Source organism: Rhodotorula toruloides, assembly GCF_000320785.1.
Source record: "Rhodotorula toruloides NP11 unplaced genomic scaffold Scaffold34, whole genome shotgun sequence".
Classification (NCBI taxonomy): Eukaryota; Fungi; Basidiomycota; class Microbotryomycetes; order Sporidiobolales; family Sporidiobolaceae; genus Rhodotorula; species Rhodotorula toruloides.
In genome coordinates this window covers 94529-116858 of record NW_015622994.1, presented here as the reverse complement: position 1 = coordinate 116858, position 22330 = coordinate 94529, and the positions used below count along the sequence as shown (strand labels likewise).

The following is a 22330-nucleotide window of genomic DNA, read 5'->3' as shown; positions in this document are numbered from 1 at the left end:
CCAGTGCTCTCAACGTGCACTCGACGCTGGCCAGAGCGCCCCATTGTCCTCGACGACGGAGCCCGCTCGCTCCTCCTCGTCTCGTCAAGCCGCATCCGTTCCCACACCCCGCCTCCTCGCGACCCACCGCAGGCAGGGACGAGCACGAGTCGAGTGAACTGCAGTGCTGGAGCTCAGACGAAAGCGAGGTGACCGATGGCAGCGGTCTACTCGGGTGCGCCGCTCATCTCTTCCTCGTCGGCTCCGAGATGTCAACAACCTGAACGCGTTGCGTCTCCCCTCGCAGAGCCAATCTACGTCCACTCGAACCCAGCAGCCACTGTCTTGAGCGAAGCACGACCGACACGACTCTCACCCGCAGCCCTTGCCTCCCTCAATTACCTCTCCGACGAGCTCTTGCACCTCATCGTCCATGCCGCCCTTCACTCTGCGCCGATCGAAACCACGCCGAACGGAGACGCTCACCCAGTCGCCAACGCTCCCGTCCCGCTCGAGGAGGACGAAGTCCTGACAACCGAACGCTTCAAGAGCGCCCTCGCCCGCATCCTCGGCCCGACCTCTCTCGCAAAGGAATGCATCCTCGAAGCCGAGTTGGCAGTGAGGGAACTCGTACGACGCGCGAGTCCGAGCTTGCGAGCAGACGGCGCGCTGAAGAAGACGAGCGGTCGAGGAATCTGGGGAAGTCCCGTCCTTCCCGAGACGGCTTCTCTTCCCGGTCCTGCGGCGGGAGAAACGAAGGACTCGTTGCGTGAGAAAGTCGCGAAGCAGGCGGTCGAGGTGTTTCGGTGCCTGCGAGCGTGGGTCATGCAGGTTTCGGGCGTCGGCGCCGCTGCTCCTCTTTCCGGCGCACCCGCGTCTCTCACACAACACCTCGTCGCGCTCTCTCCGCCCAAACCGCCACCCTCCTCCGCCCGCTCTCCACACATCTCGTTCCTCCTCGCCCTCTACGTCGAGCGAATCCTCACCCACCTCTCGACCCACATCCTCCGCCTCGTCGCCTCATCCGCCTCGTCCCGTCCCTCATCCGACACCGAAGCAACAGCGACCGTAACGGACCTCGAGGCCGCTTTAGTGCAGGACCAACTGGTCTGGAACTGGGTGCAAGGAATGCGTGTCAGGGCTTTCATCGAGCAGGAAGGGAAGAATGAGCGGGCTAGGTCGAGGAACGGAGGGATGGGGAGGCGGAAGAGCACGAACTCGTCGAACGTCGCTTCGCCTGTCTCGTCGAACGCGGGAGGAGTTCCCCTTCCGAATGTTGGGACGCCGGAACGGAGACCGTCGCTGGCGGGCTCGACGGCTGTTCCGTCGACGATTGAGAAGCGGAGAACGAGCTTTGCGTCGACTGCTGTCAACTCGTCGAATGGAGCGAAGGCAGGGATGGGCTTGGGAATCGGCACGAGGGCGAACGGAGCCGTGAAGGCTGCGGCTTTGGTGCGCTCCCGCTCTTTCGCTCCCTCACTTTCCCCGTTTTTGCTGACCAGAGAATGATGTGCAGGACGAGGACTCGTTCGATCAGCTGTTGAACAGCGGCAAGACGATCAAGTTGTCGAGCACTCCGGACCGGCTACGATTCGAGGTGTGTCGAGCTCCACGCTTTCTGTTCCCCGTCGCTAATGCATTTGCGTATGTGTAGCAGCAGAACAAGCGAATGTCGGGCTCACAGTCGATGTCTGCGCTCTTCAACTCGACCGACTCTCCCTCGCGCCATCTCAAAGCCCGCGCGCCTCAATTCGGCGGCATCCTCAGCGAAGACAGCGGGGCGGGGCAACCCGTCGACGGCCGGGACCGTCCTTCCGGTTCACGTAAGGACTCGCTCATCGATGTGCTCAACTCGCCTCCGCCTTGGTCGAACGGCGACGCAACAGCTTCTCGCCGCCAGTCAATCGTGCCGAAGCGACCAATTCCGCAGGATGACCCCCTGCACCCAGTCAGCGTCGCTATGCGTGTGCAAGGCTCGCAAAACTCGGTCTCGACGGTGGACAGCGCAGCGAGCGAGGCTATCGACGGAGAAGACGCGTTGGCAAGTCCGGGCGCGAGAACGCGGGCACTCAAGGCCAAAGACGAGCGGCGGGATCTGGCGAGCGAGCGACAGATCAACAACGACTTGATGGCCTTCTTCGCCGTCGAGCCGCCTTCGCTTCCTCGACCGATGAGCACCATCGACCCTCGACCTTCGTTCGACGACTCGCCTTCGAAGGACAAGTCGGCTGCATCGAAAAAGTCCCGAGGGGGCTTACGGGGACTCGTTTCGCGGGTCACAGGCGGGTCGAGCGGGAGCGGCAAGAAGGAGGACTCGGCAGGGCCGGTCTCGCCGACGTCTCCTCCGCCCAACTCGCCTCCTCCGCCTTCGTACCGCTCGCGCGCCGGATCACCTCCTCATCGCGCTTCTCGCATGCACTCCATCGACGGCGGCGAGTCGAGCAACGCGCGGACGGCGTTCCGAGCAGCGGGCTTCAGCGACTCGATCGCTCGAGCAGCTACCAAGTACACGCCTCCGCCTGGCCTCGGAGCGCCATCTGCTCGCGACGCGAGGCAGTCAAGGAGGAGCATGAGCGTGCCGACGGTCGAGCAGCCTTCCGTCCCGCCCTACTCGTCGCCACCCCCGCCGGCATCGGCGCAGAAGCAGCGGAACCGATCGCCTCGTCTGCCGCAGAACGGCACCAGCAGCGCCGAGGCGAGCGCGAGCGAGGACAGTCACAACTCGCGCCTCGCGCCGCCCATACCCATCGTCGACGCGGCTCCGGTCGTCACGCCACCTCGACGCAGCTCGTCTCTCAAGCGGTCTCGCCGCGAGCGCGAGACGTCTGGCGCTTCGAGCTCGACAGTTTCGACGACTCGCGCACTTCCTGCGGTCGAGACGACCGCCCCGCCTGTTACGGTCGAGCCCCTTGTGACAACCGCCTCGGCTACGGGTGCCGCCGCCCCGCCCGCGCAGAGCTCAGCGTCTTCCAAAGCGGCGGTTGCGCAGGTTGCGGCAGCAGCTGCTCTTGCTCCCATTGTAGCGGACGCAGCAGCGCACGAGCTCCGCCTCGACCACCAGCACGCCCAGCCCTCGACGAACCCTCCTCCGTCTCTCACTCCCGTCGCCGAAGCCGCTGCTTCTCCTACAACACCCTCCGCGGCGCTCACTCCATCCAATGCACGCCCTTCCCCCGCTCGACCGACTAGCTCCTCTGGCCTCTCCGGCAAATCGCTCGTCTCGCATTTGCGTGAGCTCCGCTCAGCGATGCTGGCGTACGCGCATAGCAAGGAGGACTGCGTCGAGCTCGTGGAGGCGATGTTGCGGGACGAGGCGAGGCGTGTTGAAAAGCTTGCGCAGAGGGAGAGGGAGGAGACGTTGGCAAGGGAGAGGGGTGGGGATGTTGATGGCGTGCAGGAGGCGGTGGCTGATTTCGCTGCTGTCGCTCCCAGCCGGCCGGCAGAAATCCTCCAGGCGGACGCAGCGAGGAGGTCCAGCGGCGAGCCGGACCGCGAGACAGACGAGGCGCCGAACGAGATAGAAGACGCCGAGACGCACCAAGCACGCCTCGCAGAGTACTTCTTGACCTGCGACGGCCAGTCGAGCAAGCCGGAGGACAAGACGGCCGCCACGGGTGCCGACCAGGTCGCCGACAACTCTGCTCAGGCGCAACCCGCAGTCACGGTACACCCGCCTTCTGTCACGCCAGCGCCGTCTTCTTTGGTGTCAACTCTGGCGAGCGGACTCGTCTTGCGGCCAGCGAAAGGTGAGGCGACGGCGTAGACAAGTGGTCAGGTTGTCGAGGAGGAGCATAACTTATTAGTGCATCAGTGTCGACTGACTGTCGTTGTCATTCTAGCTCTCGGTCCTCCGTCGAACTTGCTCCAGGATGTGCGAGTGAGAGGAAGCGATAAGATATACTGACTTTACTTTTGAGCGCGTGTCGCGCGCGAGCTACTTCTTTCTACGGTCCCGCCGACCTACACGCCGACAGCCCAGGTCCAGTTGTACCCGCCCTTGGCCTTGAAGATGTCGACAACGTCCTTCTCGAGCTCCTTCTGCAACTTGGCAACCTCGCTGCCCGACTTGCCGAGCCCCTCGCCCGGCCTGCGCCCCTCGCGACTCTCCTGTCCCGCGCCGTACAACTCGTGGTAGACCTTCATCGTCTCGTGGACTTCCTCGGGCGTGCTGAGTCCGACAACAGTCGGTGTGTCGCGTCCTTCCCTCGAGCCAGCAGGCTTGACGCTCGTGAATCCATATCCAAGGGCGACGTCTTCGAGCCTACGGCCCTTGGACTGGCACACCTTGATTGCTTCGGCGGTAGCGTCGCGGCAGGCGGGCGAGATGGGGTGCCATCCGGGCGGAGGGAGGGAGCGAAGGACGCCCATGCTCAGCGGGGAGGCAACGAGAATCTGCTTGACGCCGGCTTTGACGAAGAGAGGGTAGTACGTCTGGAGAGTCGTGTTCTGGAGCTGCGGGAGGGAAGCAAAAGGGGAAGTCAGCGGGAAGAACGGACATTGCGGAGGAAGCGACTGGACGCACGGTGTGGTGGCAGTAGGATTGCATGATATCGAGAGGCTCGAGATGGTGAGCGATAAGGCGGGCGAGGCGGAGCAGCGTCGGCATAGGGTAGCCTGCAAAATCCGGAAGTCAGAACGGGCAGCACCTGGGAAGGTCAGCGCGACGCACCGCTGAAGCCGACGGCGCGGATGACGCCCTCCTTCTTGAGCGCAAAGAGCTCCTTGAGGGCCGCTAGGACCTTCTCGTCTCCCGGACCCCTGATCTTGCCCGCATCCTCCTCGCGCAAACCCCACTTCTCGAGATCCTCCTCCTTGATCTCGCCGTTCTCGCCAACCTTGAACCCTTCCTCTCCAGCATCCGCAAGCTGTTCCGAGACGAACTCGACGTCGTGAGCGTAAACGCCGTCGAGGTAGTCGGTCTTCATGAGCTTCATCGAGTTCTTGACAGACTCGCGAATGCGCGAGGGCGAGTAGTCGAACCCTTCCTCCTTTGTGCGTCCGTAGCGGCCGATCTTGGTGATGATCTGGTACGAGTCGCGAGGGAACTCGTCGCGGAGCTTCTCGAGGACGTCGCCGACGACCTGCGAGGGGTCGAAAGTCAGTCTCGACCCGCCGTCCTCTCCGAGTCGAGACTCTCGTCACACACCCGCTCGCTGGTGGTGTAGTACGGCGACGTGTCGAGTGTGCGGATTCCGTAGCGGAAGGCGAGCCGCATCGCCTGCTCGGGGACGCTCGACTCGAGCAGGGTCTCCTTCGAGTTGTAGTCGTAGCCATAGACGCCTGTGCGGGTGTCAACGCCGTCGTCAGCTCGCTGCACGACGCTGTTCGACCGCGCTCCTCGACATCGGACGGAGTGGAGGCGATCGAAGGGAAGGTGGGGAGAAGAGGCGTACCGGCACCCAGGACAAGCGGCGGGAGAGGCAGCGGGCCGTCGGTAATGCCACCCTGCTGCAAGAGCGACTGTCTGTGTCAGTCCCCCGAAAGGAGCCGTCGAAAACGAGAGCGATGACGGACCTTGGGGTCGAGGGCAGGGTAGCGCGGCGTCAAGAGGTCGGTAGAAGCCATGGTGCGTCTGGCGGTGGATGTGTAGCTTCTGACTGAGGCACGGAGCAAGTTTAGCCCAAACACGGCGAGAGCGAGCGTTCAAGAGTGAACAGTTCGAGACGAAGAGAAGTTGGGCAACGACTCGACGCTCTCGTCTGCGGGAGGGGATGGTGAGCGATTCAGCTACGCTTCAGAGACTCGTATTGACCCCCACGAACCCGCAGGAGAGCTATCCGAGCGAGTTCATCGGCCATGCCTACCCTCTCCTCCTCGTCGCGGGCCTCGCTTCTCCTCCACCGGCGCAGGGACAGTCGCCAGTGCCAGACGCAGATCCAACGCAGCCTGGACAGCCCAGCGCACCAGCATCAGCCGCGTCGAGCGACCCGTTCGTCATCCTCCAGGCGGCGCTCCGCAAGACCCTCGCGAGTCGCAAGGCGTTTCCAGTGTGGGATTCTGCGCGAGGAAAGGGGCAGAACGAGTTTCATACGATCCTGGTCGACAAGGTGCGCCCAGCTCACCCCGCCCGACGCGCTTCCAACCCCGTTGACCTCGTCCTTCTCGCCGCAGAACATCCGCTTCCCGCCTCTCAAAGCCCGTCCTGCTCCTTCGAACGCCCAGCAACCTCCTCAGCCTCCTCATACACTCCACTCGCCCATCTCTCCCCTGACGCCAACCTCTCCCCTCTATCCCGACGGAATCATCGCTCCTATCTGGATCCGCAAACACCGCGAGCTCGTCCCCGCCGTCTTCGTCCTCGTTCTCCGACTGTTTGAGCATCCTCCAGGCTCGAGCGTCGACCCTACGACGCGGGACGAGGAGGAGCGAGAGCGAGATGCAGGCCTCGTGCAGGAGATTGTCGACCGGAAACGCACGACCTACGAACGAGGGATCAAGCTCGCCGTCGTCCTCCTCTGCTCGCGCGAACTCCTCGACGACCCATCGCTCGACATCCGATTATCGCTCATTCGGCGCCAGTCGGGCCTCGACACTCGCGCCTCGCTCTTCGTCATCTCGCCCGTCCCGCAGAGCGAGGTCAACAACTTTGTCCAGTCCCTTCGCGCGGAGTTGTATCCTGCGGCTATCGACTACTACCGCGAACATGGTCGGCGGGTTCGGCGGAAACGAGCGAGGATTGGAGGAAACGCTGCGGCGGCCATTAAAGGCGCTTTGAGCGAGAGAGGGTGGAACGTGCGGTACGACTACAAGTTGGCGCTTTTTGCCGAGCTGCGGAACGAGGTCGAAGTGGCGCTCAAGTGGGTAATCGTTGCGGTGGCTCTCGAACGACTTCGCTGATGCGCCTCCCTCCGTGCAGACACTTCGAAGACTGCTACGTTACCCTTGTCGACGCATTCTCCCATCCTGAACTCCTCGTTCCTCGCACGAAGCGATGGGCGGAAGCCAAGGTCCTCGCCGACTGCATCTCCTTCAAGGTGCATGCGGGGTCCTGCTCTCCTCGTCTTTCGTCCAACTAAAATCCCTTCGTCTCCAGATTAGCAAGCTCTACCTCTACCTCGGCGAATCCTCCCGCGCCGTCGCACAACTGCACAAGCACGTCTCGCTCTTCCTCCGCCTCTCGTCCGAAACCTGGTCAATCGGCGTCGACACCTTCGAATTCTGGAGCTGGCTATCGAAGCAGTACCGACTCTTCGGCGACCTTGTCGCCCTCGCCGTACGGAACGGCATTCGGCTGCCTTCGACAAAACCGCCTCCCATGCCGGCTGGTCTCCCGCCTGTCAGCCGAGTCGATGGGACGTCCACTCCGCCTGCTGCAATCGCCAACTCGCCTAGCCTCGTACCGCTCAACGTCCTCCAGCATGCAGGGTACTACTACCACCTCGCAGCAACGTGTGCGGTTGAGCGGAGGGAGCGGTTCAAGGAGGCGAAGTGGAAAGCGGATGAAGCGGGCGGCGAAGGGGCAGGTGGACCGGCTCTGGCGCACGAAACGAAAGTCGACCACGGCGAGATCATCATCGAGGTGCGCATCGCCCATGCGAGACGACCTGTCATTGGAGCTGACGTCCTTCCGTCACCGCGCAGCTGTTCACCAAGGCTTACGAGTTCTACAAGGTGCACAAGGCGAAGAACATGACCTACGCTATCGCCCACCAGATCGCGCTCGCTCACCTTGAAGGGGGAAAGCTCGACGTGGCGCTCAAGTGCGTTGCTGCTTCTCTGTTCCTGTCCTCGCTGACGCGGTTTCCCAGGTTCCACGACCGCATCGCCAAGTCGTACCGACAAAACAAGTACGATGACGTCCTTGCCGACATTCTGTTGCGCATGTTTGAGGCGGCGAAAGGGGTGCAGGACTGGAATGCGGCGGTCAAGGCGGGTCTCGAGCTGATGGCGCCTGGTACGTACTTGCCTCTCCCTCATTTGATTCAGTCGCTGATGCAAGCGCTGCGCAGAGTCGCATATCGATGTTGCGACGAGGGAGAGGGTCGCGAAGGACGTGCTGGAGATCTTGCAGGTACGTCGCAGCTCGAGCAGGAATCAAGAGCTGAAGCTGACTCGCTCATGAGCAGACGCAGTCGCCCGCCAGCGTCGACTCTACCGCCCTCTCTCTCGACATGACCGAATGCGCTCCCCTTCGTGCGTCTGCCCACGATGTCGTTCTATCAACCCGCGACTGACGAACATTGCAATAGTCGAATGCCGCCTTGCCTTTCTTCACGACACCGTCGACACTTCGACACCCGTCCCTTTCCAGCTCGCCCTGTCATCCCTCCCAACTTCCCGCTTCGCCGGTTTCGCTTTCTCGCGCCTCGAGATCACCTTCAACGACGACCGACCGCCCATTTGCGTCGACCATCGCGGTGGATTGGGCGCTTCTGCTGACCGACGAGAAGCTGTGAACCTGGGCGAAGCCGGCTCTTCGAAGGAGAGGAGCGCGAACTTGGCATGGCGAGACGGTGGGGAGACGAAGCTCTTCGTGGGCAGCATCAAGGTCGACAAGGAAATCGATCTGACGGTGCGTCGATGTCATACTCGTTGGTTTATCTGGCGCTCATCTGGCGCTTCCGCAGGTCGAGAAGGTTGTTCTCACTGCATCAGTCGGCAGCTGGACTGTCGCTCTCAACATGCGGCCGAACCGGCTCGACGGGCGAGGATCTGGATGGTACATTGAATCGCGAGAGAAGCCGGTGCCGCTGGGCGTTGAGGATTCGTCTGTCTGCCGGTACGTCCTGCTGCTCTCGCAGACGGCCGCGTTCACTGACAAGGACTTACGCAGCGTCACCCGCCGCGATCTACTCGTCGCCGTCGACACGAACTTTGTCTCGCCCGCCTATCTCGATGAGCGGTTGCCCGTCATTGTCGACGTCCGGAACGACGACGAGGTCGAGGTCGAGCTTTTCCTTGTCAGTTTCCTCCAACCTGGCGAAGAAGGCTCTCGTGAGTCCCGCTCTCCCCGATTCCACGTCTCAGGCCTGACACCTTGACCCGCAGACGACACCATCGAGGTCGACTCGCAGTCTTCAACGTCCGTCATCGAGTCGCTCCCCCTCGGTACTCTCGCTCCTTCCGCCTCCCAGTCCAAGACCTTCATTCTCTCCACACTCGGAGGTCTGCCCGGTCCGCGCAACATCGACGTCACGATCCGCGCAGTTCCCGTCGCTGCTGCCGCCTCCACCTCATCCGGTCCGCTACTCCCAAAGCCGCTCGAAGTCACCCGCTCGCTTGTCATCCCGGTCGTATTACCCGTCCAAGCATCTTTCTCGACCCAGGTGCTCAAGCGACGCCGGCCAAACAAGGCTTTGCTGGACTTGAGCGAGTCGAGCGGATGGGAAGGAGCGAGCGCGGCGACGATGGCGGCGAGTCTGCGAGCGGTTGGTCCGTGGAGCATCGAGGTGCAGAGCATCGTCTTACGGACAGACGTGAGTCGGAAGTCATCGGAAGTTGGGCGAACAAGGCTGACCTCTTCGCGTTTGCGCAGGACGCGCCGCAAGTTCGGGTGAGGGCCTCGTCGCTAGGCTACGTCGCGGTGACTACAGAGTCACAGCAGGACAGCATGAGTGCGCTCGCCTCTCGTTGTCCACCTCTCAGGCGCTGACGATTGCGCATCGCAGCCTGGCGACCAGGCGACGTCTTCAACGCTCTTTTCAGCCTAGAAGTACGCGACAACGACAACTCGGTCGCCAGCGACCTTCACCTAGAGATTCAGTGGAAGAGGTGCGTAGCAGTGTCGGTACCGGACTTAACATCGCTGATTCCCAGCTTCGCAGACCGGACGGCGAGTCGACCGTTACGCGCCTCAAGGTCCATCCTCCGAAGCCTCCGCCCCTCGCGCCCACGATCCTACTCCGACTACCGCCCTACCTCGTCATCCACCGGCCCGTCACCCTCTCCTATCGCTTCTCGAATCCGACCTCTCGCCTCCTCACTCTCTCTAGCCAACTCGACCTCGCCGAAGTCCCCTCCGCCTTCGCCTTCGCTGGCCCGCGTCGACTCACCGAGTGGACGCTTGCGCCGTTTGAAGAGCGCGAGATGCGCGTTCGGCTCGTCCCGCTCGTCGCAGGACGCTTCACCCTCCCTCACATGCGCGTCTGGCAGATCGAGTATCCGGCTCAGCTTACACACGAGGAGTACGAAGACGAGGAGCAACGGCGGCAACAGGCGCAGCAGCCAAAGGCGACGGAGCTGGAGGTAGAGGTCGAGTCGGACGTGGTGGAGGAGCGGGATCCGGCGCAGGTCGGGCTTGAGGCGGACCTGAGGAACGCTCGAGGTGGAGATGCGGATGAAGTGAGTGGTAAGTCGCCGCTGGGAAGGCCGCCAGTTGTGCTAGTCCTGCCGCGGTAGGGCGGACTTTGCGTCAACCTCCTTGAAACGCTGTCTGCGTTTCGCTCGGCCACTCTCGCGGTCCCGCACGCAGGCCTCCCCTTCTGATCAAGTCCCTCGGCATAGACCTTTCGTCCAGAAGCCCTGAGATGCCCCTTCCCCGAGGGCGAAACGGGTGAACGAAGCAAACTGACGGGGAGTTGCAACTCGACCTCGCGCTAGGGAGAGCTCGCGGGCCAGAGCAGACTCGTATTGTAGTCCTGGAGCTCACAGCATATCTCAATGGCCGGGAAGGGAGCAGCGCGGGAGGGTTTTCTCGTCCGACCTTCTGCTCGACTTGTTGCTCTCCTTCATTCTCGCTGCAACCTGCGCTGGCTCTTCCCGCTACATTTGCATACATTGCACACACCCCTCGCGCCCTGATCGGCGCCTCCTACTGCCAGCAATCCTCCCGTTCCGTTGTTCGTTCCGCCGTCCGTGACCTCCGTCTCGAGCATGCTTTCTTTGCTCAACACCGGTGCTATGCACTCACGCATGGCTGGAGGTGCCACTTGCTTGACTGTGCACAGTCCCGTACGATGCGTTGTTCCCGTTTGCCCAGCATCCATCCGCAGGCTCTCCTCAGAACCAAAGCATCAGGTTCTGTCGCAGAGTCCGTTCAGTTCGCCACCTTGCTCTCACTGAGCATTGACACACGCTTCCACAGGACGAGCAAGGAAAGGGAAGACGGCAGCGCAGAGGCGCGCAGAGGTGCGTAGTCACGCCCGTCTCTCCTGCTTTCCAGCGCTTACACCTGGCAATCTGCAGGACATTGCCATGTTTGCGCGCATGCGTAATCCTGAGATTGCAAAGCTTGGTCGATACCTCTACTTCAAACCGCCCTGGCTCGTCCCGCCGCCCCCCATCTCGTTCGACCCTTCCATCGACATGCGCCGCCTTGGCCGTCCCAAAACGGAGCAGGACAAGCAGGAGCGTGCTCTGTGCAGGGCTTGGAAGAAGGTCGAGGGCCGCACAAGGGCGAAGAAGCTGCGCGCAGAGATGGAGCTGGCGTTCGAAGAGGAGTTAATGAAGGCGCTGGACAGGATTGCCGAGCTTTCGGAAGAGATCGGAGCGCTCAAGGTCAAGACGGATCTTGGACGGCTGGCGATTGAGGCAGACGAGGTAGAGGTAGGAGGTGAGGCGGTGAGGGATTGGTGCGTTCTTCCTGAACTCTCTCCCCGTCTTCCGAGATTAATCATCACCCTGCAGACCGAAGACAACGTGTGAAGCACTCATATCGTATCAAAGCCTGGCAATCCGGCGCTGTTTGATGCTAGACGGCATGCCTGCCTACTGAAATGCCGTGACTGCGCCTTCCTCCGCCATTCGCTCGGGGTGCTCGCGCCGTACGCCACCTCTAGTACTTTTTTGCCGTGTTGCCCTCGTCGGCAAGTCCTGCGATGCCGTCTACGCGGCGAGTGACCCCGTCGACGGAGCAAATTGATGAAAGCATTGCCCAGTCTACATCACGCGTTGAATGCTGCATGGTCTGCGGCAGACTTTGTTCAAGCCTTTCGAGCTATTGGCGATTGGGGACAGGCCAAAGAAAGCGGAGAGGAGGAGAAGTTCGCCTCCCCGACCTGCCGCTCGAACCACTGTTGCTCTCCTTCACCGCTTCACCACCGCTGACTTCCGCACAGGCTGCTCGTGCTGCGCGTGCTCACTCCGTACATCTCAGCTGCGCCCCCTCTGGCGCGCCCCGTTCCACCTTGTCCTCCTCTCCGAGCTCTATCTCCCTCCGCTTCTCTCGCTGCGAAACAGTAGTGCTCCCCACAGATGCTTGCCACGCTCACTAAGGTTTCTTGCACGCCAGCTTCGCTCTTCTCGCGCCAGCTGGTGCGTGTCCCTCTCCCTTTTCAGCTGGTCCTCGACACAGACATCCCACTGACACCGGGATGGCTTGGCAGCCACTGGGACGAGCGATGCATGCAGTCAAGCACGCCGCACAACCCGCTCTCACCCTCCGCGAACCGGCGCGTAGCCTTGCCACGCACAGAGGGCTTCCCATCTCCCCCGAAGGTGCGTCCGTTCCCTGATCAGACGACGCAGCTGAGCTAACACGGGTTGCTTCTGCCAGACTCGGCAAAGAAGCCGAGAAAGAGGCAGACAGCGGCGGAGAGCTGGGCAGAAGTGCGCCATACCGTCCTCGCTCGCAATCATTGTTACATGCTCACCGTCGTACGCTCGCAGGAAGAAGCTCTCCTCTCGATGATGGACCCTGAGGGGGCCAAACTCGCGCGACACTATCTGTACCTTAATCCTCCCTGGGTCATCGCGCCTCCTCGCCTCTCGTTCGATCCCGGACTCGACATGCGCAAACTCGGCAAGCCCAAGACCAAGCGGGACAAGCAGGAGAGGGAGTTGTGCAGAGCTTGGAGGAAAGTGGAGGGTGAAGCGCGGCTCAAGCGACTGCAGGAAGAGGTTGCGGACTTGGCAAAGAGGAGGAGGGAGGAGGAGCTGCAGGAGATAGTCCGGCCGAAGGAGATTGGAGAAGTTACGGCCAGGACTGAGCTTGGCTGGTTGGCTCTACAGGCTAGGGAGTAAGACGGTCTCGTACGTTTCAGTTGGACCTCTCTGTGGCGCGCCTTGGACGCTGACTGACGCTTCCCGATAGTTCGAGGTCGAACCATGATGTGACTTACCTGTGTAAGTTGCTGTGCAACGCATCTTGTGCTGCACAATCGGTGAAATGCGCCGGTGAGAGGTTCGACTGCCAGCAGAGCGAGACACGCCAGGCAGTTCTCTCCCTAGAATCTCCAGCAAGCCGCGACACGCGATGGATGGCTGTTGATTCCATTCGCACGAGCCGTCTACACCTACTCGCGCTTCCGCTTCTTGTTGGCAAAGCGCCCGCCCTCGGCCTTGCGCTTCTCTGCCCGACCCTGCGCCGCGAAGAACTCCTGCTTCTCCTTCTTCTCGCGCTCGCCCCGCTTCTCGTCCTCCCTGAAAGCAACAGATTGTCAGCGACAGGACGAGTGAGATAGAGAGAGGCGACAACGCACTTGGCCAGCTTCTTCGCCCGCTCGACCTTGCGCGCCTGCTTAGCCTCCTTGCGCTTGGCGTCCTTGTCGCGCGAGATCGCCTGGATCTGCTGCAGGAGCGAGAGCGCCTTCTTCTCGTCGGGCTCCATAACAACGGCACGCTTTTGCAGGTCTGCGGACGGAAGGTTGGTGAGCGAGCGAGGCGAAAGACAGCAGGAAGCGCAACGTGCAGGTCTTATTCTTCTGCGGCAGCTGCATCTTGGGCTTCGAGGCGAACGGCAAAGCTGCCTGCAGCTTGCGCGGGACCTTGAGCGTGTTGAAGCGGCGAGTCTCGCGGACGATGGGCTGCGGTCGACGGGTCAGCGAGGTGACCAAGTTCAGCCAGTTGCAGACGCGAACGCACCTTGTAGAGCGAGTTGACGTCCTGCGGAGTCTTGACACCCTCGGCGCGGCGGACTTCGCCGGTCAAGCGCATGCCCTGCCACGCCGACTTGTCGCGGAGGAGGAGATTGCCGACGGGATTATAGAACTGCCTCGGCTTGACCTGGTACCATGCGCGGAGGAAGACGATGTCGCTCATAAGGACCTTGTCCTCGAACGCGGCACGGAAGCAACCTTCGGGCTTGGCGAGCGCCTTCTTGACCTGACCGCGAATGCCAGAGACGGTTCGAATGTAGGCGCCCTCGAACTTGGCAATCTCGAGCGACGACGTGAACATGTCCTTGATGAACGCCGTGTTCTTGAAGATCTTGTACGGCGTGCCCGTCAGCTTGAGCTTCTTGACAATCTCGGTCGTCCCGTTGATGTCGGTAACGACGCCCGACGCTGAGACGCGGAACGAAGGCGTCTCCGAGCCGAACCTCGTAAAGGCGCAAAAGCCGGTATTGGGCGCTGAGATCGGGCCGTAGAAGGTTGCGAGGCAGTGCATGTGCTCGGGCGTGTACTTGAGCATGCGATTCCGCGTGCCGTCGTCGAGCGAGTAGACGGGGACGGTCTGGAAGCGTCGCCAGCCGAGCGAGAAGATGAGCGGGTCGTTCGTCTTGAGGATCTTGGGGTACCAGCGGTGCTTCTTGAGTCGGACCTGGACGTAGCCGAACGACTCTTCGTGGGCGAGCAAGTGGCCGACAATCATCGGGATGCGCGGGTTGAAGTTCTGAACGAGCTCGCACGGGACGCCGTGGAGCTCGATGCGGACGTAGGTGCCGGGTCGGTAGCCCTCGACGAGTGCGCGAGTCTCGGCGTCGTCCTCGGCAAATTCGGCGCGCGTAGCCTTGAGTTTCCGCTCCATCTCGGCCTTCTGCTCCGTGTAAAAGTCCATCTTCTCTTCGTCCGAGTCGTCATCGTACTGGGCGTCGAACTTGCGCTTGAGCTCCTCCTTCTTCTCAGCGAGCTCGCGCGCCTTGCGCTCCTCATCGTCCAGCTCGTCCAGCTCGTCCAGCTCGGGCGGGAACAGCGACCTGTCGCCAGCATCGCCCTCGCCATCCGCCTCGAGGTCCTCAAAGTCGCCGCCCTCCTCTTCGTACGCGCCATCGCCCGTCGGAGCGCTGTCGCCGGTGATGAAGAGGTGCCGGATCGAGTCGAGGAACTCCTCGTCCTCCCAGACCTCGAGATCCGCGATGTTGACCGGCAGACGGAAGATGTCCTCGTCATCGCCCTGCGCGCGGTCCTTGGCGAGCTGGAACAGATCGTCCTCGTCGTCCGCCGCATCCTCACCGAGGGCCTCCCTCCGCGCGTCCGCTTCCTCCTGCGCAGCGACCGTGTCCTCCGTCTCGCCAGCAGCGATCTGCTCGGGCGTCAAAGTCGAGCTGTAGATGAGCTTCATGAGATTCTGCCGCCGCCGTCCCGAACTCATAGTCGCCGCCGCCCGTGCCGCCAGATTCTTCTTCCACTGCGGCCCCTGTTCCTCCTCGTCGTCCTCGTCCTCGTCGAAGTCATCCTCATCAGAGTCGTCGTCCGACTCAGCACGTGCATCCCGCGCGGCCCGCTCGTCGTCATCGAGAATGAGGTCGAGGTCGGAATCGCTGTCGGCGTACGCAACATCCTCCGTCCGCTCGCCGCCCGACGCGCTCGCTCTCCGCTTCCCACCCTTCTTGCCGTTCCCCTCAAACGCCAACTCGTCGCCCTCCTCAAGCGCCTCATCGTCCGTGTCGAAGTCCTCCTCGTTCAGATCGTCGTCCTCGTCGCTCGCATCGTCGTACTCGGCCGGGTCGTAGTCGCCGACAGCATCGTTGAAGGCCGCGCGACGCTGCCGCTTGCCGCTCGAAGTCGACGCCTCCGCCTGAGCCGCCTGCTGCGCCTGGTACTCAGCCGCCGTGACGGGCTCCGACCCGCCAAAGATCCGAATCTGACTCTTGGCCATACTCTCCGCGAGCGTCTCGTCGGCGTCCTGCAAGTCAAGGACCATCTTGACTCCCTCCTCGCCCACCTCGTCGTTCGGGAGCTGCTCGCCGTCCTCCAGGCGGCGCTTCGAGAACGTCCCACTCGTATTGATCCACACGCGCTCGCCGTCCCACGTCACACCCTGCCCTGACCCGCCGCTCATAGGCGCGTACGCAACCTTGTTCGCGTCGCCCATCTTGCGCCGTTTCTCCGAGTCCTTCGTGGGCAACGGACAAGGGTCGATGAGTTCGAGCATGCGCGAAACGTCGAAAGCGTCGACTCCTGCGCCGGGGATGTGGACGCGAACGGAGTTCGAGGGACCAGGTGGTCGGAGGGGTACGCCGCGCAGGTAGCCAAACAGCGCGACGTGGCGGTCTGCTTTGGGGTCTTTGCGGAGGACTTCGCGGGAGGTGAGGTCGTCGAAGCGGTCGACGAGGAAGTACGAGTGCGAGTTGCGGAAGGTGAGAGGGCGGAACTTGGCGACCGAGATGAACCTGCGTACGCGAGTCGCGATTAGCTGGCGGTGCCGAGACTGCAACAGCTCCGTACGCACCGACTGAGATTGAGGATCTCCCTGTCGGGGTAGCGCCCGTTCATCACTCCGGACAAATAAAACATTTTCGCGCCGTCGTAGACCTCGGTCCAGAAACGCTTCTTGAGCCGCTTCTTCTGCGCCTTGAGCATGGCGGGCGTCTTGACGAGGTCGAGGTGGGTGAGAACGGCGATGAGCTTGGGCAGACCGTGCGAGTTGAGCGCTGAGAGGGCCTCGAAGGTTTCCTGCGTGAGCGAGAGGGTTAGCCGAGGACAGTTCGGAAGCTGAAGCAGTCCCGCGCACCATCTCGAAGCCAAAACTGCCATCGATCATCAGCAGGACGAGGTCTGCAACCTTGGCAACGTCGATCATGGCTCCCAAGTCGTTCGGGACCTCGATAAAGGTGAGGCGGCGGTTCTTGCCTGTGGACGAGATGAGCGTCAGTTGCGTTTCAAGCGCCCCCCAGACTCGCTCACGCACCAGAGACGACGGTGACGGGTCCCTTGATGTCGACCATCGTGTTCTTCGTGTACCGGCGGACGAGCGAGCGGATGAGGGTCGTCTTGCCGACCTGAGGAGCGAGCCCGGTCAGCCTGGAGATGCGCACCCGCTCGAGCACAGTCGCAACGCACTCCTGAGGGCCCCATTACGGCGACAATGACGGGCGGGACCTCCTGCTCGACATCCTTGCCTCCCTGACCTGCGGTGCCGTTGAAGGTGCGGTCGATGGCGGGGACATGTAGGCGGGTCTGGTCCTTCTCTACGTTCCTCCTAGCCTGCTTCTCTGCCCTCCTGAACGACGCCGAGGTGAATGCCTGCGAGTTTGAGGTTGAGCTGATGAGGTTGGCGAGAGAGTGAGGGTGGCTCACCTTTGGGTTCTTGCCCTTCTCTGGGCCCTTCTTGGGTGCCTTTGCAGGCCTGTGAGCGCGGTTGGTCTGCTGCGCGCCGTCCATGAGCCGTGTGGACGAGGCGAGCGAGTGCTAAGTGGCCAACCCTCTCCCAAGCTCACATCGAAGCCAGTCTCGCGCACAATGTCAACAGGCAGCTTCTATGGCGAGCAACGATGGCTGCGATGCAAGCACACGAGTCTACAGAGCTAGCCCATCCAACAGAGAGAACGGCCTCCGCTTTTGGTGCGAGAGACGGACGCATCCCTTCCTCACGCTCACCACCGCGACGAGGCGTTGCGAGGCTGCTGACCCTGGGCAGCCCGCTGCGACGGCGGAACCCAGCGACCGCTAGCAGGCGTGCTGGAGCGACTCTCGTCACTGCCGGGCGCAGGCGAGCCAGCTCCACCTCGCGCACCGGGAGGTTGGTAGCGACCGCCAGCCGGGGTAGACGAGCGCGACTCGGACGGCGGCGAGGGCGCGGCGGCGGGCGACTCGGGACGAGGGGCGGTGCGAGGCGCGAGGTTGAGACGAGGACGCTCGCCGGCGGGCGCGTCTGCCTGGGCCGTTCGGGGTTGGAGGTTGAGGCGCGGGCGCTCGCCGGCGGGCGCATCGGCACCGGCAGGGGGAGTCGAGCGAGGCTGGAGGGTGAAGCGGGGACGCTCGCCACCGGCAGACGGGGCCGGGGGAGCACCGTCGCGCGACGCACGCCACGCGGCCGAACCGACGGGGGCAGGACCGGACGCAGAACGCTGGGCGGCACCACCGCCAGCACGACGAGCGAGAGCCTCCTCCTCGCGGCGGGCCTGCTGGGCGATGCGCTCCTGGTCGGCCTTGCGCTCGGCAAGACGCTGCTCGAGGGCGGCCTTGCGAGCAGCCTCGGCCTCCGCCTCCATCTGGCGGCGACGCTCGGCGACACGCTCGAGCTCTTCGCGCTCGCGCTCCTCCTGCTCGGCGCGGATGCGGGCCTCCTCTGCGAGCAACAAAATCGTCAGCGGAACGATCACGAGTGATAGAAGGAACCGCTGCAACTTACCCTCCTCGCGGGCACGCCTCTCTGCCTCCTCGCGCTCGCGCTCGATGGCCTCCTGGCGCTCACGCTCCTTCTGCTCGAGAACCTGTCGCCTCCTCTCAGCCTTCTCCTCTTCGAGCGCCTCCGCCGCGCGCCTCTTCTCCGCCTCGTAGTGCTCGCGCGACTCCTTCTCGCGGACCTGGCGGAACTTCTCAAAGTCGGGCAAGATGCGCTGGAGGCGCTGCTTGATGGCGAGACCCTCGGCGTGCTGGCGGCGGAGCTGCTCGGCGCGCTGGACCTGCGCAGCCTCGAACGCCTCGCGGTCGCGCGCCTGTTGGCGCTCGTAGTCCTGCGAGATGAGCGGGATCTCTTCGCGGCGGAAGGCGCGCTCGAGGTGGTCGATGCGCTTGTGGACGGACGAGAGCTTCTGGGCGAGGTCCTTCTTGTCCTTCTCGATCTGCTGGACCTGGAGCTGGACGAGGTCGTTGGCCGAGAGCTCGGGGAGCTTCTGCTTGTCGACCTTGAGACCGCTCTGGATGAGGCTCTCGGCGACCTTCTTCGCCTCGTCGGCCTTGACCTTCTCGACCTCCTTGCGGATGCGCTCGAGCTCGCGCTGCTTGAGCTCCTCCTTCTGCCTCCTCGCGTCCTCCTCGGCCTTCTGCTGCGCGCGGATCGACCGCGCATGCGCCTCCTCCTTCTCCTTGCGCGCAGACTGCTCGTCGGAAAGCTCCTTGCGGCGCTTGATGATGGCTGTGCGGGCAATGACGAGATCGCGCTCGTCCTCGACCGCCGTCTCGAGGTTGGCAAACGCCGACTCGCGAGCGGCGCGGGCGGCGTCGGCGGGGGTCGAGCCCGGTGCGGCGACGGCGTTGAGCGTCGAGTGGAGGGTCTGCGCGAGGCGGGTGAGGTGCGTGCGGAGGAGGGTCGAAGCCGAAGGCTGGAGCGTCTTGACCGAGTCGAAGTTGGCCGAAGTCGAAGCGACGGGGCCAGCCTCGTCGCCGAAGAGCTCCTCGTCAAACTTGATGGAACCAGTCGCGTGGTCGATGGTGACATCGACGTCGCCACGGCGGCACGCCTCGGTCACGTAGCGCTCGACGCGGCGACGAGTGACGTCCTTCTCGCCGTCTGCCTGGAACGACGCGAGCTTGACGACGCGGTCGATCTTGAGCGAGGCGTAGACCTGCGCGAGCTGCTGGAAGAGACGGGCGAGGACGACGTCCTTGAGCGGGGCAACGTAGCGAGCCGTGTCGGGGTTCTTCTCGAGCGAGGCGAGAATCGGCTCGATCTTGGACGTGATCGACAAGGGGTGGAAGTCCACCTCGAGGATGTTGTAGAGCGAGCGGAGCTCAGGCGAGACGCGCTTGAGGGCGTGGCGGTTCAAGGCGTCGTTGATCAAGCCGGCGCGGGTCGGGACCGACGAGAGGCCGATGAGGGAGGCGAGACGGCCAAGGCGGCCCTTGGACTCGCCCTCCTCACCGTCGGCGCGCTTGCCGATCTCGACACCCGAGCCAAGGGGGACGGCGAGAGCCGAGAGGAGGACGCGCGAAGCGAGCTTCTCGAGCTCGGCGTCCTGCTGCTGGGCGTCCGAGGCGTTGTTGGCGGCGGCGATGGCGACGCGTGCCGAGTGGAGCGAGTACAGCTTGCCGTACGCGGCGGCGTGGAAGAGGAAATTGTTCCCGACGGCAAAGACCTTGGCCATCTTGTCGTAGAACGACGCCATGACGCTGGCCTTGGGCGCGCGGCGCGACATGCCGACGAGGGTGTGGATGTCCTCGGCGGTGCGGAACGCCTCCTGCCAGAGCTCGAGCTCGACGGCCGTGCTGAGCTGCTGGAAGCGCGTGTCGAGGTGGCGCTGGAGCGTGTCGGGGTCGTTCAGGTTGATCGAGTGCGACTGGTGGGTGTACTTCTGCGACGAGGCGAGGTGCGACCGGAGCGTCTCGCAGAGGCGGCGGAACTCGGTCTTGCGCTGGTGGGTGAGGCAGAACTGGAACGCCTCGTGGCAGACTGACTGGTAGAGGACCTCCAGGCGAGCGTTGTTGCGGAGGATGTCGAGCGCGGTGCGGTACGACTCCCAGAGGAAGCGGAGCCAGGGGGTCACGATCGAACGGTAGGTGCGGTCGCGGCTCTTCTCCTCGCTGACGAGACCGAGGAGGATACTCTCAGGCGTCTCGGCAGCCTCGAGGTCCTCGACCTCGCCGGCAGCCTCGCCCTCGAGCTCGTCGACCTTGGCGAGAGCGTCCGTGAGCTTGTTGCGCGAGAGCTCGAGGAGCTTCTGGATGGTGACCTCGACCGACTGGACCGAGGTGTTCTGAGCGACGTTCTTGTAGAGGATCAAGCCGTCCTTGGCGGTGCGTCCCTTGCGGAGGTCGACGCAGAGCTCGAGGAAGCGGACCATGATGGGCTCGAGGGTCGAGAGCGGCGTGCTGCGGAAGCGCTTGCTCGAGAAGACCTCGGAGATGGACGACAGGGCCGCCATCGGCTGGCCAACCGAGAGCAGCTCATCTGCGCGCTGTCGACGGAGGTCGAAAGGGAACGAGGTCAGCTCGCTCGTCTCGACTTGTGGGAGGGTGCGCACTGTTCCAGCAGCATGGCAGATCATCACAGTCCATCGCTCTCCTCAGCGCAGCCCCTGGCCGCGTAGCAGCCGCCCGCGAGAGCTCGACTTGACGCGTGCTGATGCGAGTCGCAGCTGTCCTCCTGCCTCCCACAGACCGTCCTGGACCCTGCCAAAGTCCTCGCTGGCCATTCCGACTCCTGCACTAGCGTCCTGCGCAACCTCAACCTCCCGCATGCCGTGTTCGCCGTTGTCACCACCTTCAGAAAAAGGTCGGGCCGCGAGCGGGATAGAGAGGGCGCGCGCGGTCCGTTCGAGCGTGCGAGGGTGTAGACGTACGCGCAGGACGAGCTCTGGGCGTGTCGTGAGCATCTCTGCGTGAGCCCGTGCGAGCGTGCGAGCGTGCAGAGGGCGACTCGCTCAGCTTGCTCTCCTCGACCTCGACGACACCCAACTTCGCTCTCACGCAGCTTCCTGTGCTCGTTTGGATGGCTGGACTGCTCCACCAGACAGCCAAGAAGGCACTCGTCAAGTCGGCACCGCTCGAACTGCGACGACACGCCAGCAGGCCTGCCATCGCACGCCTCAAGGCAGTCCCCGAGACTCCCTTGGTCCCTCGCATCGTCTATGAGGACGACAGGCATCTGGTCCTGAACAAACCGTCTAATGTGGCACTCCAAGGACAGCACGGTTCTCCGGCGAGGAAGCGGTGGGACGGTCTCCTCGACAGTTCGTTCATTCTCCTCTCGTCGCCTCTCCCGTTCGCTCACACAGCATTTCCCCTTCCGAACAGCTTTGAAGGCACGACCAGAGTCGCCCACGCTGCATGCCGTACACAGGCTGGACAAGGTGCGTTCTCATGGCTCCTCTTCGCCCCTCCTCGGTCATCCAACCTCCCTCTCGCAGGCTACGACAGGCGCCCTCCTGCTCGCCAAGTCGCCGGCGATAGCAGCCCGGCTCGTTCAGCAGCTCCAGCGTCACGAGATCAAGAAGACGTACCTCGCCGTCGTCCATGGCCAGCTCCGCCCGGGCTTCGAAGGAGACATCCGCAACCGTCTCCGGATGGACCTCGAGCGCGTGAGGGTGTGCGGCGACGACGAGGGCGTCGAGGCGCACACACAATGGCAGTGCATCTCTGTGTCGGTGCGTACGCTCGTCCAGGCCCTTCAACGCACGCTCACTCGTTCCCCACATCCAGTCTCGCTTCTCTCTCCTCCGCCTGAGCCCGACAAGCGGCCGCAAGCACCAGCTGCGCGTTCACTGCGCCGACGTGCTCAAGGGTGAGTCGCTGCGCCCATTCCGAAAGGGCACAGCGCTGATGGCACCCCTGGCAGCCCCCGTCGTTGGCGACTTCAAGCTGGCTCCGAACGCTCCTCATGCGGACGCGCTGAACGAGCTGATGATCCCGCTCGACCAAGTCCTGTTGCATTCCACCTCATTGTCCTTCTACGTGCGTCCCTCCGTCCCCTGCGCGCGCACGGAGTGTTGACGAGTTCCTCCGCATCCAGGCCTGGTCGAAGGAGACGGGTCGGCGATCCACCATCACGGCTACTGCGCCTCCATCAGCCGAGTTCCAGCGTTTCTGCAAGTCGCACGGGCTCAGGATCCCCGAGGAGATGCTGGCATGATGAGGCGAGAAGAGCGGACCTG

The 22330-nt window shown here is 63.2% G+C and overlaps 8 protein-coding genes across 8 annotated transcripts; 5 read left to right on the top strand and 3 right to left on the bottom strand.

The window, feature by feature from the left end:
* Window positions 1-195: 195 nt before the first annotated feature.
* RHTO_05580 (uncharacterized protein) lies at window positions 196-3742 on the top strand (the record flags this gene model as incomplete). Its single annotated transcript, XM_016419241.1, has 4 exons — window positions 196-214; window positions 287-1431; window positions 1496-1576; window positions 1637-3742. The coding sequence occupies 4 exons, from the start codon at window positions 196-198 to the stop codon at window positions 3740-3742; spliced, it is 3351 nt and encodes a 1116-aa protein (XP_016269952.1).
* A 197-nt stretch (window positions 3743-3939) lies between these two features.
* RHTO_05579 (D-arabinose 1-dehydrogenase) lies at window positions 3940-5544 on the bottom strand (the record flags this gene model as incomplete). The annotated part of the gene is made up of 6 exons (XM_016419240.1): window positions 3940-4431; window positions 4502-4593; window positions 4649-5060; window positions 5126-5259; window positions 5373-5427; window positions 5494-5544. The coding sequence occupies 6 exons, from the start codon at window positions 5542-5544 to the stop codon at window positions 3940-3942; spliced, it is 1236 nt and encodes a 411-aa protein (XP_016269951.1).
* Window positions 5545-5690: 146 nt separating this feature from the next.
* Window positions 5691-10317, top strand: RHTO_05578 (glutathione transferase omega-1; the record flags this gene model as incomplete). The annotated part of the gene is made up of 16 exons (XM_016419239.1): window positions 5691-5693; window positions 5748-6026; window positions 6091-6776; window positions 6836-6953; window positions 7013-7498; window positions 7561-7679; window positions 7728-7873; window positions 7929-7990; window positions 8046-8112; window positions 8169-8491; window positions 8547-8698; window positions 8753-8913; window positions 8968-9395; window positions 9455-9533; window positions 9588-9690; window positions 9744-10317. The coding sequence occupies 16 exons, from the start codon at window positions 5691-5693 to the stop codon at window positions 10315-10317; spliced, it is 3786 nt and encodes a 1261-aa protein (XP_016269950.1).
* Window positions 10318-10830: 513 nt separating this feature from the next.
* Window positions 10831-11562, top strand: RHTO_05577 (uncharacterized protein; the record flags this gene model as incomplete). The annotated part of the gene is made up of 3 exons (XM_016419238.1): window positions 10831-10948; window positions 11003-11046; window positions 11104-11562. The coding sequence occupies 3 exons, from the start codon at window positions 10831-10833 to the stop codon at window positions 11560-11562; spliced, it is 621 nt and encodes a 206-aa protein (XP_016269949.1).
* Window positions 11563-12111: 549 nt separating this feature from the next.
* RHTO_05576 (uncharacterized protein) lies at window positions 12112-12879 on the top strand (the record flags this gene model as incomplete). The annotated part of the gene is made up of 4 exons (XM_016419237.1): window positions 12112-12171; window positions 12243-12354; window positions 12413-12465; window positions 12526-12879. 4 exons carry the CDS (start codon window positions 12112-12114, stop codon window positions 12877-12879), a joined length of 579 nt encoding a protein of 192 aa, XP_016269948.1.
* A 272-nt stretch (window positions 12880-13151) lies between these two features.
* RHTO_05575 (ribosome biogenesis protein BMS1) lies at window positions 13152-17180 on the bottom strand (the record flags this gene model as incomplete). Its single annotated transcript, XM_016419236.1, has 9 exons — window positions 13152-13278; window positions 13338-13488; window positions 13547-13661; window positions 13720-16189; window positions 16249-16472; window positions 16531-16649; window positions 16708-16798; window positions 16860-17042; window positions 17097-17180. 9 exons carry the CDS (start codon window positions 17178-17180, stop codon window positions 13152-13154), a joined length of 3564 nt encoding a protein of 1187 aa, XP_016269947.1.
* Window positions 17181-17392: 212 nt separating this feature from the next.
* On the bottom strand, window positions 17393-21052 carry RHTO_05574 (translation initiation factor eIF-3 subunit 10; the record flags this gene model as incomplete). Its single annotated transcript, XM_016419235.1, has 3 exons — window positions 17393-18087; window positions 18151-20635; window positions 21020-21052. The coding sequence occupies 3 exons, from the start codon at window positions 21050-21052 to the stop codon at window positions 17393-17395; spliced, it is 3213 nt and encodes a 1070-aa protein (XP_016269946.1).
* Window positions 21053-21168: 116 nt separating this feature from the next.
* Window positions 21169-22308, top strand: RHTO_05573 (ribosomal large subunit pseudouridine synthase D; the record flags this gene model as incomplete). The annotated part of the gene is made up of 6 exons (XM_016419234.1): window positions 21169-21409; window positions 21474-21529; window positions 21587-21823; window positions 21879-21960; window positions 22015-22130; window positions 22189-22308. The coding sequence occupies 6 exons, from the start codon at window positions 21169-21171 to the stop codon at window positions 22306-22308; spliced, it is 852 nt and encodes a 283-aa protein (XP_016269945.1).
* Between the last annotated feature and the right edge of the window lie 22 nt (window positions 22309-22330).